Genomic DNA, 17478 nt, shown 5'->3' with positions numbered 1-17478 from the left:
ATCAGGAGCAGGAAGAGGTGGAGGAGGAGGAGCAGGAGCAGGAGGAGGATCAGAAGCAGGAGGAGCAGGAGGAGCAGGAGGAGGAGAAGGTGTAGGAGGAGGAGGAGCAGGAGCAGTGGGAGGAGGAGCAGGAGCAGGAGGAGGAGGAAGAAGAGGAGAAGGTGGAGGAGGAGAAGGATCAGGAGGAGGAGGAAGAGGAGGTGGAAGAGGAGGAGGATCAGGAGGAGGATCAGGAGGAGAATCAGGAGGAGAATCAGGAGCAGGAAGAGGTGGAGGAGGAGGAGCAGGAGCAGGAGCAGGAGGAGGATCAGAAGCAGGAGGAGCAGGAGGAGCAGGAGGAGGAGAAGGTGTAGGAGGAGGAGGAGCAGGAGCAGTGGGAGGAGGAGCAGGAGCAGGAGGAGGAGGAAGAAGAGGAGAAGGTGGAGGAGGAGAAGGATCAGGAGGAGGAGGAAGAGGAGGTGGAAGAGGAGGAGGATCAGAAGGAGGATCAGGAGGAGAATCAGGAGGAGAATCAGGAGCAGGAGGAGGTGGAGGAGGAGGAGGAGCAGGAGCAGGAGGAGGATCAGGAGCAGGAGGAGCGGGAGGAGCAGGAGGAGCTGGAGGAGGAGAAGGTGTAGGAGGAGGAGAAGCAGGAGCTGGAGCAGTGGGAGGAGGAGCAGGAGCAGGAGGAGGAGGAAGAAGAGAAGGTGGAGGAGGAGAAGGATCAGGAGGAGGAGGAAGAGGAGGTGGAAGAGGAGGAGGATCAGAAGGAGGATCAGGAGGAGGATCAGGAGCAGGAGGAGCGGGAGGAGCAAGAGGAGCAGGAGCAGGAGCAGGAGGAGGTGGAGGAGGAGCTGTGTCACAGTTGCAGAGTGAATGAGTGGAAATTTACAAACATGCTCAAACTCAATGCAAACCAAGGCCAGCCTGGCTTCCGCGGCTGCAGGGCTGTCTGAGCAGCTATGGGGCAGCTGCCGGATGCCGGGCACTGGACGCTGCAAACAGGCAAAACACGCCTCTCCCTCTCCCCGGGAGGCCGCCGGCTGGGCAGACATGCAGAGCGGTGATGGAGAACCAGAGCTTGGAGGAAGAACAACTGGGGTGGGGTGTCCGGAGGCCTCTCTGAGGCCTGAGGGAAGAAGAGGGGGCACCACAGCAAGCGCAGAAGGAGGGTCCTTGGCGGAGCACCGAGGCCTGCCAAAGCCAGCTCTGCGCCCGGCCATCATCAGACCCTGGGCAGCTCGGGGCCGGGGTCCCCGCGAGCCCAAAGCCAGGGGTTGGAAAGGGGGGGACTGAGCCGCCTGAAGGTTATTTTTCCTCCCAGGCTCGGCGGTCAGCAGCCAGAGGACCAGGGACTCGGAGAACCTAACCACACACAGGGGGCGGTGAGCTCTGAGGGGAACGATGCCAAAGCCATGACCGGGAATGGGAGGCGGGGATGGAGGAGCGGAACCGAAGAGCCAAGAGCACGAGGAAACCTGAAACTCGCAGCTGCCGATCAGAGGCACTGACCGGGCCGAACCCACAGGAGCCCCCGGGAGCAGCACACGTCATTCACCCCGAGCCGGACCGACCTCCCCAGGGAGGGAGCCCCCATCCTCGCGGGCCCGAGGCAGCGGCTCAGGCCCCTGCGCTGCACACCAGCCGCCCGCAGGGGCTGCGCATGCCGGGGTGCGGGCAGGAAGGCGGGAGCAGGTTGGAGGGCGCCCCAGCCGGGTGAGGACGGGAGCGATGTGAGCACTGAGCAGGCCTGGGGATGATCTCCCGGCGCCCTCAGGGACCCGCGGATCTACCGTCGGCGGCCTCCTTGGACACAGGCCGTGCAGGCAGCGGGAGGCCGTCAGGCAGAGGCACACGGGCCATGCACACGCCTAACTCAGTGGCGTTTCTGGTCAGATGCACTGCCCAGCCCTGGGCCACACCTGCGTGACAGCAGCCGTGGCCGGTGGAAAATAAACCTTGATTATGGCATGTTTGGGGCTCCAGGAAAGATGCAGACAACACAGGGTCCTCATGTGCCTCCGGCCCCGCCCTGAGGGCGACGCCCGGACCTGCAGTCCATTTGCTGCAAAAGCAGGTGAATGTCCGTCCATTCCCTGGGCAAAAGCAGCTTTTCTGCTGGTCTGAGGACTCGTCAGCTCCAGCCCAGGCGACAGAGGGAGGCATGTGCCCGCACGGCCACACGGTACCCCACACGGCCACACGGTACCCCACACGGAGCCCCACACAGAGCCCCACACGGAGCCCCACACGGCCACACGGTACCCCACACAGAGCCCCACACAGAGCCCCACACGGAGCCCCACACAGAGCCCCACACGGAGCCCCACGCGGCCACATGGTACCCCACACAGAGCCCCACACAGAGCCCCACACGGAGCCCCACACAGAGCCCCACACGGAGCCCCACGCGGCCACATGGTACCCCACACAGAGCCCACGCGGCCACACGGTACCCCACAGAGAGCCCCACACAGAGCCCCACACAGAGCCCCACACAGCCACACAGAGCCCCACGCGGCCACACGGTACCCCACACAGAGCCCCACACAGAGCCCCACACAGAGCCCCACACAGCCACACAGAGCCCCACACAGAGCCCCACACAGAGTCCCACACAGAGCCCCACACGGAGCCCCACACAGAGCCCCACACAGAGCCCCACACAGCCACACAGAGCCCCACACAGCCACACAGAGCCCCACGTGGCCACATGGTACCCCACACAGAGTCCCACACGGCCACGCGGTGCCCCACACGGTGCCCCACGCGGCCACGCGGTGCCGTGCGGAGCAGCAGGGCAGCCGGTGCGGGAGGAGGGACTGCCGGCAGCAGAAGACACGCGGTGTCCCGGCTGAAGCCCAGCCCTTCGCAGAGCAGTGCGACTGTCCCGAGGCTCCGACAGAGGAGACAGTGCCCGCACGGGGACTCCTCCCGGGGACAGCTGGGCTCAAACACCGTGCTCTGTGCTAATCCCGTCCTGGCCTCCGAGGACAGGAACACTGGCGGTCCCCGTCCCCCGGAACAGACAGAGCAGAACAGCACGGCCTGCCTGCCGGGCTCCTGGGAGGGGCCTGCCCAGCCCCCGGCTCTGGGTCTGACAGGAGCCCCTGCTGGCTCTGCAGGCTGGGGCAGGGCTAGGGTTCCCGTGGCACTCGGGGACCCAGTCTCATGCACAAGCCACACGGGCAGCTCCATTCAGGACATGGGGTCTAGAGCCTCCCTGCCACCTGCCATCAGGCACACCCACCGGTTCTGAGGGGCAGCCCAGGCCAGGCAGACTCAGCATTTGCCATGTGTGCATCTAAGCTCCTAAGCTCAGGGTGTCACTGAGCGCTGCTCAGAGTAAACGTCTGAAATAAACCAGACACGCATCCGTGGGAGGATGTGGGCTAGTGCCAGGCCGGCCACCACGGATGGGACGCAGCGGCCGAGGGATGGACGGGACCTCTGCCTGCAGAAGCCTCAGACCTCCAGCCACTGGCACTGCCGCAGGTCAGTCCGAACGGGGCAGGGCTCTGGCTCACAGCTCGGCAGGCTGGAGGCCGGGCCGCCACCGCTCCCGCTCCCCATCACCCGCTGCTGCTGGGCACGGACCCCCAGCTGCAGCCGGCCGGGGGCGCTGGGGCCGGGACCCGGTGTGGAGTGCGCGCGGCCTAACTGTGCGGAGCACCCGGAGCCAACACGGAGTGACACTGAGTGTCACTGTCCCTGAGAAAACTTCTGGAAAAACGAAAACCTGCAATCCGTCCTTGGTACCTAAGCCTACAAAAACAAAAAATAAATAAAGAAATAAGATACATCTTCAAACACAAAACTAGGCCACTGGATCTCACACCTGACTTTCCAAACTCCCAGGGAGGATGTCTCAGCCCCGAGTGTGGAAGGTGTCAAGTCCATGTCCAGGGAACAAGGGCTTCCGAACACGCTGCTCCACACGGGCTCTGCCCCGGGACGGGCCTCTGCCCACGGAGCAGGTCCTGCCCGGCCGGCCAGGCTCGCACTGAGGCCGGCCCAGCCCCCTCACCACTTCCAGAACCGTCTCCGCCTGTCCTCAGACGCCTGTGTTCTGGGGACCGAGCTCTCAGGGTCCCAGTAGCCACCTCCATGCAGGCCACAGGTCACACGGGGCCGACAGGGGTCAGGCTGCCAGCAGCCCCCCAAGAAGCGCGCCCTGGAACTCCCTCTGCTCAGCCCTGGGCGTGGGTGGGGGACCCCCCCTTGCTGTGGGAGCCGAGCACTGCCCAGGGCTGAGCTCTGACCTTCCAATGAACTGTCCTTGCTTCCAGGGAGGCTGCTGGGAGACCCGGGGGAGGAGGGCGGGTGCCCCCCACGCTGGAGGGCTCTCCTGCCGGCCGCCCGGCTCTGCTTCAGGCTGCTCCTGGCTTCCTCGCCCTCCGGAGCGCCCGCCCCGCGTCCCGTCCCGGGAGCCCAGGAGAGCCTCGGCCTCGCACCCTCCGGCTCCTCCTGGAAGTGCCGCCGCGGCCCCTCAGCGCCCTCCCCGCCAGCACCAGCACCAGCACAGCCAGGCTCGCGGCGCCTCCCGCTCGGGAGTCTAGCAACACCTAGAAACTTCTCTGTGGCTCCCTTTATTCTCTTTGCCTGTCTTAAGGGGTGCCATATTCCAGCCACGGCAGGAGATGGGCTGCCTGGGGAGAGTGGGTTCTTCCTCTCCAGGGGTCGGCCTGGGAGTCGGAGTCTCTGGGGGCTGAGAGGCAGGCTGAGGCCCAGAGCAGCCACAGGCTCCTGCCCCACCCCTCCTGCACTCCTCCGGCAGACACAGCTCGTGCAGACAGCACGGGAGACCTGCGCCTCCGCCTCTGCCTCCGCCAGCAGCCAGGTCAGCGGGGCCTCTGCCCCCGTGACTGGCGACGTGCCTGCGGCCAGTAAAGAGCTGGAAGGTGCCAGCATCCCGCTCTGCCCCGGACGGCCCTGCCCCAGGACAGGCCTCCGCCCCCGGACGGCCTCTGCCCCGGGATAGGCCTCTGCCCCGACAGGCCTCTGCCCCGGGATAGGCCTCTGCCCCGGGATAGGCCTCTGCCCCGACAGGCCTCTGCTCCGGACGGCCCTGCCCCAGGACGGGCCTCCGCCCCGGGACGGGCTCTGCCCCGACAGGCCTCTGCCCCGGGACGGGCTCTGCCCCGGGACGGGCTCTGCCCCGACACGGGCTCTGCCCCGGACGGGCTGCCCTGGAGCTGGCTGCCGTGCAGGCGCACGCCGGCGGGTGCGGCCTCTGCGCAGGTGAGGGCGCTGGGCCCCAGCAAACGGCCCTCCCAGGCAGCCGCTCAGCACCGTCAGGACCATTTCAGCTGGTTTTTAAGACGAGCTCTCAGCAGAGAAGTGGAAGCAGGGGCATAATATAGACTCACTCATTCATTCAGACGACATTTGGCGTGTGCACGCTGTGCGTGGGGGGCCCGGGCGTGGCCACGCAGCACGTGCACGCGCACTGACGGGCACTGCATCATCCCGTCCGGGGACCAGGCCGCTGAGCCTCACCAGGACCCGGTGCCTCACCGGCCTGCCAGCCAGCAGCAGGTGCAAACTGCTCAGCAGACCCACAGAGCACTCTCCCACTCCCCACCTCCGGGAACCACCGGACTAACCGGCCTCTCCTGGGCCAGGACTCCCGGGTCCAGGGGGCACATGCAGGGACCCAGAGGCCAATGCCAAGGCCAGAACATGGGGCGCCCTCCCCATCTCTTCCCTTTCTCTTCAACCTTCCCTGCCTCTTCCTCCAACCACAAGGTGAAATCACATGATCAGCAGGGCCAGCAGGCAGTCTGGCCCTGACAGGCAGGACCAGGGAGAAAGGCTCTCTGAGCAGGCGCATTTCCTCGTCACCCTCGCCGCCCTGGGTGGACCCACAGTATCTCAGACGAGGGAATGAGGCGTGGAGCTGAGGTTGTGCTTGGTCAGTGCTACCCACAACGTGGGCCCGGGCGGTCAGTCCCCAAGCTGGGAGACCCAGCCCTGCCCACCCACAGGAAGGACCACAGCCGCAGGAAGGACTGCAGCCACAGGACAGGTCCCAGCAGAAGCCCCGAGGCAGCCAGGCCCCAGGGAGCCGCGGACAGAAGCTGGCAGTGCGCAGGGAGAGGCAGAGGGAGCGTGCCCACTGACCAGCCCGCTCCAGTGGCTCAACTCTGGCCCCATCCAACCTGCGCACCGCAGCCCGCCGGCTGCTCGGAGTTTGCAGCTGAGAAAAGAGGTTCAGAAAAGTCCCTGCGCTCCCCAGGGGCCTCGGCTGGGCGGCATCCTGGCAGGACGGCTCACAGGCCTGGGCGCGGGCCCCTCCCCCGGCTGAGCGAGCTGGACAGGGAGGATGGGGGGGACGGTGGGCAGGGCAGCCTGAAGAGGCCAAGGACAGACGTGAGGACACCCGCGCCTGCTGTCCCAGGAGGCATCCCTGCCGGGGGCAGCCCTGGTGGCAGCCCTACGCGAGGCCCCGAAAGTCCAAGTGCAGACATAAGATTGACACAGGAGGCAAACACAGCCAGGAAGCCAGGCTGTCAGAAGCCAGCGCCGGGCACACACGTACCCCGGGCACCACGGGGCGGGGCCACCGGCCGGATCCCCAGCAGGTGCTCCAAGGGCCTCTCCGGCTGGTAGGCCCTGCCGCCTGGCCGGGCCGTGTGCCGGTGAGGGCGGTGTTTGCACCAGGCCGGCCTCTGGGGGCGGTGGGGAGGTGGGTAATGCACAAGTGGGAGCCCCAGTGCCGGGCCCAGCTGTGCGCTCTGAGCTGGGAACTGGTGGAGCAGCCGCTCTGGCCCCAGCTGCTGCCGCTGAAAACTCTGCGGTTGGCCCCGCAGGGCTTCCCCATCGAGTCCGTCCAGTGGTGGTGGCATCACGCTCACTCCCTGGCAGGCTCTGCTCCTGCCAGGGCTCCCCTGGCCTTCCCTACGGGCTGACCCTCAGTGCCACCCTCAGAGGCTGGTGGGAGGAGGCTGAGAACAGAGCAATCCCCCCTGAGACCTGTGGACCAGGGACAGAGTCTACAGACAGACCAGGGGGGTCTGCAGAGGGCAGCGCTCAGAGCGGCCTCTCCGAGCCCAGCGCAGAGGGAAGGAGGCCGTACAGGGCGGGCTGTGCCACCCGCTGAGAGGACAGGGGTCTGTCTCAGAGCCACAGGGGAGGGGCGGGCCCGGAGGACGGGCCACAGTCAGCAGTGAGGCCGACCCAGCCCCTCCGGCCCGCGCCCCACAGGGAGCGCACCTTCTCCCTGCAGGGGGCAGGTTTCAGAGGAGCACGGGGTGCTCCTGGGGAGAATTCAGGCCCAGCCTCTGCAGGTGCCTTCCCCGCAGCTCCTCCTGGGCCTGGAGCAGCCCTCCCCAATCCGACACCACGCCCAGCCTCGGGCACCCACCCGGGGATTCTGCTGGCGCCTCGGAGCCCTCTGAGCAGGGGGAGGGGGGTGCAGGGGTGAGCAGGGACTCTCTGGACAGGAGGCTTGGGGCAGACACCGTAGCCCGTGGGCGTTGCTGCTGGTACGGTCAGGCGGGCACCACCAGCAGCCGATGAGAAAACGTTGTGGAGGGCGAGGCACAGGGCAGCCATCAGAAAAAGGGAACGTTTAGGCCCAAACAGAGGCCTGGCCCAGAGGCCATTGAAGTTCCTGAGCAAATGAGATTAAGAGTCGTACACAGCCTCTCCCAGTGTTTCCCAGCACCACGCAGTGAACGTGCTCCCGACACCAGCTACCGAGGACTGCCTGGGCCCCATGTTAACGCTCATCCCTCAGAGCTGCTGCCCGGCCCACCTCAGGCGCCATCAGTCCAGGCGGGCAGCTGCTCTAAGCCACAGCATGCGCTGGAGGCCCACCCTCTGCGGCTCAAGTACCTGCCGGCGCCCACAGCAGCCGAAGGAGCTCCCGGGTTCTGGTGGAGGTCTCAGGAGCTGCCCCTGGAGGTGCCGCGCAGGGTGGGGGGAGGCAGGCAGCCTTCCAGCGCAGGCACCAGCCCGCCTCCCCCCCCCCCCCCCCCCCGGACGTCAGCGGCTTCCAGCAGGTGACCGGCTCCCTTTCCAGGGCCGCAGGGCGCTCCGCCCCGGGGGAGCCCCAGATGTGATGCAAGTCCAGCCGCGCACCACACAGCTGGCCCCTGCTTCAGCCGCCCGTGACGCTGTCCGGGCTCAGGGGCCGGCTGACCCCGGAGACGGCCCTCTCGGCACTCGGGAACTGGAAGGGTCTGTGGCGCCCGACGCCGGGAGCCGGAGGAAGACCAAACGCGCCGACCTTAGACACCAGAGGGGACCACAATGACTCCATCTCACAAGCCCCCCCGCTCACCGCCCCTCTCCTGCGGCACTCCGCCTGCCTGCCGGCCGATTCCCGGGGCACGCCGCCCACCCCCACGCTGCCCCCTCTTCTCAGCGAGGGGAGCCCCGAGGAAGGACGACTGTCCAGTCCTGTGGGCCACCCACCCACACCTGCTGTTTGTGCCCCTCGCGGCTAGCCAGGGCCCGTCCCAGTCGCTGCCCACCTCCCCACCCCCACCCAAGGGGGCTGCCTCCCTGCTGCACAGGTGGGCCCACCCAGAGATTTTTTTTGGGGGGGGAGACAAAGCAGGACCGCGCACAGCGAGTGAGCGGCAGGGGGCACTGTCCCCGCCCATCCCCACCGTCCTTCAGGCTCCCGCCTCTGTGCGGGGCTCCCTGGCTGGGCTGCTCAGCTCTGGGTCCAGTCCCCCTTCGTGGCCTCTGCTCCTACCCAGTGCACACCCCAGCACCCTGGCTGAGCTCCCGGCCCCACCGGCACCCCCTCTTCGGTACACACTGCTAGAATGTAGTCCCAGGCTGCACGGCCGGAGCACCGCGCCAGCCCCGCGTGGGGCTCACAGCGGGGAGGATGGGCTGCCTCTGGGCGACCGGCAGACCGGAGCTCCGAGGCGGACTCCCGGCACGCAGGCCCGGCTCCCCGCCACGTGCGGCCCGGCGCTGGCCAGCCGGGCACACACAGCCATCCGAGACTCCCTACTCTAAGGAAGGGGTCGCAGCTACAGAAACACCCTCCAAGATGCGTTGCTATGGCCACAGACATCTGGGTGAGATTCGGGAGGAGTGAAGGCACTGGGCCCAAAGCCAGGCAGTCACTGGGGCAGAAGTTTCCACTGACACAAGCCTGACGGGGCTGCTCCTTCGAGCCAGCTAGGACACTGGGCACTCGATGCTCCATGCCCTTTCGTACAGCCACCGCCCCCGCCCCCCTCCCCCGCCCCGGCCTGGCTGCTGGACAGCAGACCTGAGATGGGGCAATGAGGCCCAGGGGAGCGGCTTTGTCAGGTCACAGAGCAAGTCTGAACCGAAACCGAGCCTTGGAAATGGTCCACAGACTCCCCTGGACCCAAGACATAAGTTGCCAGCTTCCAGGGCCCCCTAACTCCTGGGCCCAGAGGACAGGTGAGGGAATGGGAACCTGCCCTGCCCCCATGGGGGAAGGTCTGAGACCACCCTCAGCACACCATGCCCAGCAGCCGCCCACTGCGCTCAGCCACGCGGGCCCGCGCCAGGCAGCCGGCCTCGCGGGCGGCAGCACCAGGCTGGGCCCGGCGGGAAGCTGTGCTGGGCCTGGCCCCGCAGCCGGCCTCCCGAGGACGCTCCCATCCAGCTCCAGAGCACAGACCGGGCTGCTCCCGGCTGGGTGACACAGGGAGTGAGGGGCGCAGCGGAGGCAGGGCCGCCTGGGCAGGCGTGGATGGGAGAGCCTGATCCGCTTCCCTCCCTTTGTCCACACTGTGTCACCCCAAGCCGACCCGGACGGAGGGGCCACGGCACTGAGCCCACGCGCTCGGACACGGAGACTCCAGGTCAGTCCTGGCCAATGGCACGAGGCTCCCGCAGGCTCTGCCAGCAGCCCCACAGCGCCACGCTGCTGTGGCGGCTCTCCACTCAGGCGGACAGACCGACGGGCAGCCAGGCTGCCTCCAGCTCAGACACTCACCTGCACCTGGCTCAGAGAGAACACCCGCACAGAGCCAACCTCAAGGCCACGGTCCCTAATGACAAGCAGCAGACTATCCAGCCAGGGAGCCAAGGCCAGACACAGCACTGGCTCTGTAGGAACCCAGCCCGAGAGAGCTGGGGCCGGGAGGCCCGGGAGGGAGGCCAGGTCCTGGGCAACAGCAGGGAAGGGACAGTGCGGCCGGTGGGAAGGGGCCTGTGCTCTCAGGGCCAAGGCCTCCGTCACTGCCCTGCTTCCAGGTTACACCAGAGCCCGCGGCAGCTGCCAACGAAGCCTCACCCACAGAGCACTCCCTCCTGCCCAGAGCCCGCGGCCCAGGGCCCACTGGTGTGCGGCCAGATGGGAGCAAGGGCCTCAGGCCGCCTGGTCACACCCCATCCAGTTCTCCGCCTGTCTGCATGGGACACACATGCACGCTCACCGTGCACGCGCACACACGCGCACGCGTACACACATACATACACACACGCGCGCACACACACACACACATGCACACACACTCACTGGCACCCACGTACCGGCAAACTCCAGCAGAGTCAGGGCTGCAGGCCAGCGTTTGGGATCCTCCCTCAGGGGACCTAGGCCTGCCTCCCCCTCCTGCGGTCTGCTGACTCCTGCCCCCACTCCCCCCTCCACCGCTCTGAGAGCCCAGCGGTCCCCTCAGGACACCGTGCAGCCCCAGCTGGTGCCCTCAATGCCCGTGCTCTGCACCTGTCCTCTAGCCGAGCCTTATTGTTCACCAAGCCCCAACTCCCAGCCTGCACTTCCCACAGCTCATGCCAGCCCGCGGGCCAGCACCGGCCACCCGAGTGGGACCCGGGGAGCGAGGGGGTCCCAGTGCTCCAGGGCGTGGTGGGACCTCAGCTGACGGCCTCACTCATGGATGGAGAAACCAGGCAGAGGGCGGGCACCCAGGGGTTGGTGGACCTCCCTCCCAGTACCTGGCTGGTTCCCTCGCTTCAGCTTGAAGCACCCGCAGGGCCAGTTTCCCCGTACCCGGGGGACCCCCCAGTGCTCCCCTAAACGAGCCCATGGATTGCTGGCTGTGCACCTGAAAACGAAACTGAGGCAGCACGGCCAGTGCAGGTGTGTGCAGGGCAGGCTGGGCCTGGGAGTGGAGGGGAAGCCTCGCCTCGCCCACAGCGCCACCTACTGTCCTGCTGCCTGGCTCCTTGCAGAGCCTGCAGCCAGGAACTCAGAGGCAGCGGGGGCCACCAGTGTCTGCAAGATCACGCTCACTCTGCCTCGGACCCCCTGCCCCGGCCAGGCACTTCCTGGAGAAAGAGCCGCCTCCTCCCAATCTCACCGGGGGGACCTCATCCCCTGGTCACCCCCAGGGGAGCGATTCAGGCTTGAGGGCCTCCGGCTGCTGCAGGGCCTGCGAGGGGGCCAACTCATTAGCCACATGCTCTCACTGAGCACACGGGCTGCCCGAGCCCGGCCGTGGACCCCCTCAGAGGGCCTGCGGGTGGCTGTGGGGGTCATGGGCCGCACGCTGCCCCTGGGTCTCAGGGAGAAGAGCGAGCAGAGGCCTGGGCGCAAGCAAGCAGGTGCGCTGGGGGCGAGGACAGTCGGCCAGGCTGGGCCCAGGGAACAGCCTCAGAAGCACCCTCAACGCCAAGGCCCACTGCCAGGCCTGTCCCCCCTACACTGTCCCGGGGGCTGCTGGAACCCCTGCACGCTCCCGGGTCCCCTGTGGAAGAGAGGATAGGTCACTGTCCGTGAACCCCAGGTGTAGCCGGCTCCGAACGCTCAACGCCGCAACCAGCCTGGATGCCAGGACAAGCAATTGGCCTGCACTGACAGTCACGGCACCACACAGTTTCTTTGTGAACAATGGACAGCTATGTCCACGTCGGGGCTGGCTGGCACGTGACAGAGGGAGCTCCAGGGCACCGCCAGGGCATGGGGGGGGGGGCTCCCCAGGGCACGGGGCCGCCACTCACCTCTGCTGAAGGCGTGAGCAGCGCCGGTGCTTCAGCCCAGGCCCCCCCTGCGCATCAGGTGTGCGAGCCACCGCTCCAGGGCGCCTCTAAACACCGCCCCCCGGCCCGCCTGGTGCCAGGTGCAAGCCCGCGGGAAGCAGGGCCTGGCTCCACCACAGAGCTGCGCACACGGCCGGGTCGAAGGGCCCAGAGTGGAGGGCACACGGGCTGCCTCACTCACACCAGGGCGGCTGCGCCCTCAGGACCTGGTAACATCTGGAGCCCAGCATGGCATCGCCAGCGTGGCAGCGCTGACCAAGGTGGGAGCAGGACGGCAGGAGCTCGGGAGCCCTGGGGGAGAGGGTGGGGCACCCAGGGTGCCGCAGGGGGCCTCTCAGGAGGCCAGACCGTACACTTCCCCTGGTCCAGGCGGCCGCTGAGCGGCACCCCAGGGACCGATGCCACCGTGTTCCCGATGTGCAGCTGGGCGAGGTGACGCGGTGGCCCATGTGCAGCAGGCGGACTGTGAGGGCCGACGTGGGGGTGGACAGGGAGCGAACAGAGCCTGGAGCTCCACGCGGCCCCGCACCTGGGCTGGAGCCTGAGTGGCAGCAGCCAGGGGGCAGGAAAGCAGGGGTGCAGGGGCGGGGAGGGCCTGCTCTCCCAGAAGCCCCCACATAAGCCCCTGAAGGTCTGGGCCGGGCCAGCTGCTCATCCGGCGGCCAGCCCAGACCCACGCCGCCCCGTCTGCTGTCTGCTGCGTTGTCCCCCGTTGTCCCCCTGGTCAGGACTCTCCCACTTGCTGATTCTCTTCCCCAGATACGCGAGGGCTCCCTTCCTCAGAGGGCAGGCTCCTGCTCCAGGCTCACCCCTGCCAGTCCTCCCATCGCCCCGCTCGCTGCTGTGAGCCAGGCCGGGCCCGGGCCACGCGCTCCTGTGTTCAGGACAATGAGCTCAGGAAGCAGCTGAACGAGGTGGCGGAGGTCTGAGGTCCTCACTGTGACGCTGACCTGAACCACCACGTGACATACACCAGCACAGCGCCCGGCCGGTGCCTGGTTAGCACAGGACCTGTCCCTGCCCACCTGTGGTTCACTGTGCCCTCTGTGCTCAGAGCTGGGATTCTCGTGCCCCCACCCAGAGCTGCCCACCCACCCAGACCCATGGCTCCTGCCCGCCCGCCCACACCCATGGCTCCTGCCTGCCCGCCCACACCCATGGCTCCTGCCCGCCCACTCACACCCATGGCTCCTGCCCGCCCGCCCACACCCATGGCTCCTGCCCGCCCGCCCACACCCATGGCTCCTGCCCGCCCGCCCACACCCATGGCTCCTGCCCGCCCACCCACACCCATGGCTCCTGCCCGCCCGCCCACACCCATGGCTCCTGCCCGCCCGCCCACACCCATGGCTCCTGCCCGCCCACCCACACCCATGGCTCCTGCCCGCCCACCCACACCCATGGCTCCTGCCCGCCCACCCACACCCATGGCTCCTGCCCGCCCACCCACACCCATGGCTCCTGCCCGCAACCCACCCAGACCAGGGCCTCCTGCCCGCCCGCCCAGACCTCTCGCTCCGTGACACCTGGCACCATGTGGCTTCAGAATGACCTCCCAGCACGTGCTGTGGAAAGGTCTGTGCGTGACGCCGTGTCCTCAGGCCCAGCCCGAGCGCCAGGAGAACCAGCGTGACCACCGGTCAAAGCCAGGCTTGCGGGGAAGGCCAAAAGACCACGATGTCTACGCCCGGGAGCAACAGCCGTTCCGCACCCGCTGCTTCCTGCGCTGCTAACAGACCCACAGGCCCGGCTCCCACTGCTTCCTGCGCTGCTAACAGACCCACAGGCCCGGCTCCCACTGCTTCCTGCGCTGCTAACAGACCCACAGGCCCGGCTCCCACTGCTTCCTGCGCTGCTAACAGACCCACAGGCCCGGCTCCCACTGCTTCCTGCGCTGCTAACAGACCCACAGGCCCCTCTCCCACTGCTTCCTGCGCTGCTAACAGACCCACAGGCCCGGCTCCCGCTGCTTCCTGCGCTGCTAACAGACCCACAGGCCCCCCTCCTGCTGCTTCCTGCGCTGCTAACAGACCCACAGGCCCCTCTCCCACTGCTTCCTGCGCTGCTAACAGACCCACAGGCTGGCACCGCTGCTTCCTGCGCTAACAGACCCACAGGCCCGGCTCCCACTGCTTCCTGCGCTGCTAACAGACCCACAGGCCCGGCTCCCACTGCTTCCTGCGCTGCTAACAGACCCACAGGCCCGGCTCCCACTGCTTCCTGTGCTGCTCACAGACCCACAGGCTGGCACCCGGCACGGGACTCACGGATCTGACGCCGGAGCCCGCCGTCGGCCGCGGCCCAAGGAGAGCCCTCCCTGCCCTCCCCCGCGCTGAGGGCGCTGCCACACCCTGCTCTTCGAGGCCAGCCCTGCACTGCCCTGTCTCTGCTCACCGCTACCCCTCACTGCGGGTAGGACACCCCAAAGCCCAGGACTCTGCCATCTCAAGAAGCCCACTCAGTCGCACCCTCAGAGCACCCCACCTTTCGGGCACAGAACTGTCACAGGGTCCTGCTGAGGCTGGACAGATGCGGGGGTGGTCAGCGCGCACCCCGCCGCCTCCCTATCTGCTGCCAGAGCTGAAGAGTGGGGTGGGAGGCGAGGGGGCGCAGGGAGCAGGGGGAGGGGGCCGGGGCGCCGCACGCACTGCCCACTGGCCAACCGCTCCTGTGGGGAGCCCAGCAGGGCAGGGCCAGGGCAGGGGGAGGGGGAGGCGCCTTCGGGAGGCCTGCAGCAAGCTCCGGCCCTCTGGCCCTCTGAGCTCCCTCCCTCAGCTGCCCCCCCTGGGGCAGCGGCCTCAGGCGGCCCAGGGCGTTCAGGACAAGGAACAGGGCATTCCCGGCGCAGCCCGTCCAGGCGCGCAGCCTCCCCGCCCCGTGTCCTGGCGGATGAAGGCCTGACTCGGGAACACGTCCTGCTCTGCCCCTGGGACCGGTGCTCACCTGGAATGAAAACAGTCGGGAACAGGCTGTTGCTAACACTGAGCTACACTTGAGGAAGACACAGCGGCTTGGGCTCTGCGTCAGCAAACCCAGACCCAACCCCGGACCCCTCAGCCTGGGACCCCGCATCCCCGGGACCCCACAGCCCCGGGACCCCACAGCCCCAAGACCACCCAGCCTCAGGACCCCCCAGCCCCGGGACCCTGCATCCCCGGGACCCCGCAGCCCAAGGACCCCGCATCCCCGGGACCCCGCAGCCCAGGGACCCCGCATCCCCGGGACCCCGCAGCCCCGGAACCCCGCAGCCCAGGGACCCCGCATCCCCGGGACCCCACATCCCCGGGACCCCGCAGCCCAGGGACCCCACATCCCCGGGACCCCACATCCCCGGGACCCCGCAGCCCAGGGACCCCACATCCCCGGGACCCCGCATCCCCGGAACCCTGCATCCCCGGAACCCCGCATCCCCGGAACCCCGCATCCCCGGGACTCCGCAGCCCAGGGATCCCACAGCCCAGGGACCCCGCATCCCCGGGACCCCGCATCCCTGGGACCCCGCATCCCCGGGACCCGACGGCTCTGAGACCCCACAGCCCTGGGATCCTGCATCCCGGGACCCCCCAGCCCCAGGACCCCGCATCCCCGGGACCCGACGGCTCTGAGACCCCACAGCCCTGGGATCCTGCATCCCGGGACCCCCCAGCCCCGGGACCCCACAGCCCCGGGACCCCGCAGCCCCGGGACCCCGCAGCCCCGGGACCCCGCAGCCCTGGGATCCTGCATCCCGGGACCCCGCATCCCCGGGACCCCGCATCCCTGGGACCCCACAGCCCCGGGACCCCACATCCCCGGGACCCCGCATCCCCGGGACCCCGCATCCCCGGGACCCCGCATCCCCGGGACCCGACGGCTCTGAGACCCCACAGCCCTGGGATCCTGCATCCCGGGACCCCCCAGCCCCGGGACCCCGCATCCCCGGGACCCGACGGCTCTGAGACCCCACAGCCCTGGGATCCTGCATCCCGGGACCCCCCAGCCCCGGGACCCCACAGCCCCGGGACCCCGCATCCCCGGGACCCCCCCAGCCCCGGGACCCCGCAGCCCCGGGACCCCGCAGCCCCGGGACCCCGCAGCCCTGGGATCCTGCATCCCGGGACCCCGCATCCCCGGGACCCCGCAGCCCCGGGACCCCGCATCCCCGGGACCCCAGCACAGCTCCCAGCCCCCAACAATGCCCTCTTCCATCTCTCAGGGATGGTGCCCTGGGAGAGCCGGACCCCAAGCTCCAAGCACTGCCCCCACCGTGGCCAGGGAAAGGCTATGGCAGGAGGCTTCCTCCAAGGCCGGGGCCACCGCCCACGCCACAGCCCAGCCCTCTCCCCTCCCCGCGTGCCTGCCCCTCCGGAGAGCGGGCCGTCTCCCTCCTCAGTCCTCACAGGCTCATTCCTGCTCCCCGCTGCCTCCAGCCAGCGGTGTGCGGACCCCTGTGCAGGAGGCTCCTTTCGGAAGCTAACGTGTGGGTGCGTGAGAGGGGAGAGAGGAGAAACCCCACACCGAGCCGTCCGCCCCACCCACTGAGCACCTCGTGACGCCACCAGGAGAGCGGGCAGCGCCCTGGGCACTGCTGCCCGCGTCCAGCAGCCGCCGGGGCTGTCTGGCAATGCCAAGGCCTGGTGGGATGCCCAAGGCGCGGGCCTCCCTGGCCCACGTCCCCTGACTGGATGCCACCTCCCAGCCGGGCGCAGCGTGCTTACCACATTCCAGAAGAGCGGGTTGAAGACGATGGCAAGGACGGCGGCCACAAAGCAGGGCTCCCAGGGGTCCACGTAGCCCAGCAATCGGGTCATCACGCAGAGGTCTGCCTGCAGGGACAGAGCGTCAGCCAGGCCCGCGGCCCGCGGCCCGCGGCCCCCGGCCCCGCCCCCGCCCGGAGCAGCCGCCCGGGAACCGGGGCTCGGCACACCGCGTCCCGGGCTGCTACAGGGCGAGCTCTCGCCCGGAGATAAAGAGCCGAAACCAGCCAGCCGTGCCGGCCTCGGCTCCGGGAGCACAGGGAGCGTGTGCAGGTGCTGCCGGGAGGGGAGTGACCGCGGGGCGGGGCCGGCAGAGGCCAGAGGCCAGAGCACCGAGGGGCCGGGGCCGCCGTGGGGAGAGATGCAGAGCCTCCCGGCATTCCACAACCCGACGTGCCTCTTCTCAGACTGAGTGACAGACAGTCCTGCGTGTGAGGAGGCTGAGCTGAAAGGCGGCCATAGAGACACTCCCACGTGGCCATGGAGACTCGCACGGGCAAAGATCTCCGGTCGCACGCTTGCAGTGAAAATGTGTCATCGACTGAAGAATGGATGACACTGTGGCCCATTCCTAACACAGCTCAGAGACAGAGTTTAGCATAAACTAGATAGACGTGTGTCAACATGTGATATTCTGAAAAGCATGTCCACTGGCCACGGCGCTGCACATTCCAGAGCAAACGCACGCCCTCGGAGCCCAGCAGCCGCCCGCCGCCTGGCGTCCGCGGGCGGCGGCCGGAGCCCGGGGCGGCAGCACCTGCACGGGCAGCGCGGCTCCACACGCCCTGCCGCCCGTCACTCGGGGAGGCCATCCCTGATG

The 17478-nt window shown here is 68.4% G+C and overlaps 2 protein-coding genes across 8 annotated transcripts in view; both read right to left on the bottom strand.

The window, feature by feature from the left end:
- The window catches only part of SHMT1 (serine hydroxymethyltransferase 1), a 1020383-nt gene that overhangs the window by 325148 nt on the left and 677757 nt on the right, over positions 1 to 17478 (bottom strand). The gene's annotated exons all lie outside the window — the stretch shown is intronic.
- Positions 1 to 17478, bottom strand: part of PEMT (phosphatidylethanolamine N-methyltransferase) — a 43323-nt gene that overhangs the window by 16593 nt on the left and 9252 nt on the right. For 5 of the 7 annotated variants that reach the window (XM_084861570.1, XM_084861569.1, XM_084861568.1 and 2 more), the window contains one exon: positions 16620 to 16727. In XM_084861570.1, coding sequence (XP_084717696.1) covers positions 16620 to 16712 — 93 coding nt within the window. In that variant the 5' untranslated portion in view covers positions 16713 to 16727. The remainder of the gene's footprint in view (positions 1 to 16619; positions 16728 to 17478) is intronic. The other 2 variants (XM_084861566.1, XM_084861571.1) reach the window with 1 other exon arrangement.

Source organism: Pipistrellus hanaki (genome assembly GCF_964339955.1).
Source record: "Pipistrellus hanaki genome assembly, chromosome: 16".
In the NCBI taxonomy this organism is placed as follows: domain Eukaryota; kingdom Metazoa; phylum Chordata; class Mammalia; order Chiroptera; family Vespertilionidae; genus Pipistrellus; species Pipistrellus hanaki.
This window is presented reverse-complemented; position numbering and strand designations above follow the sequence as displayed.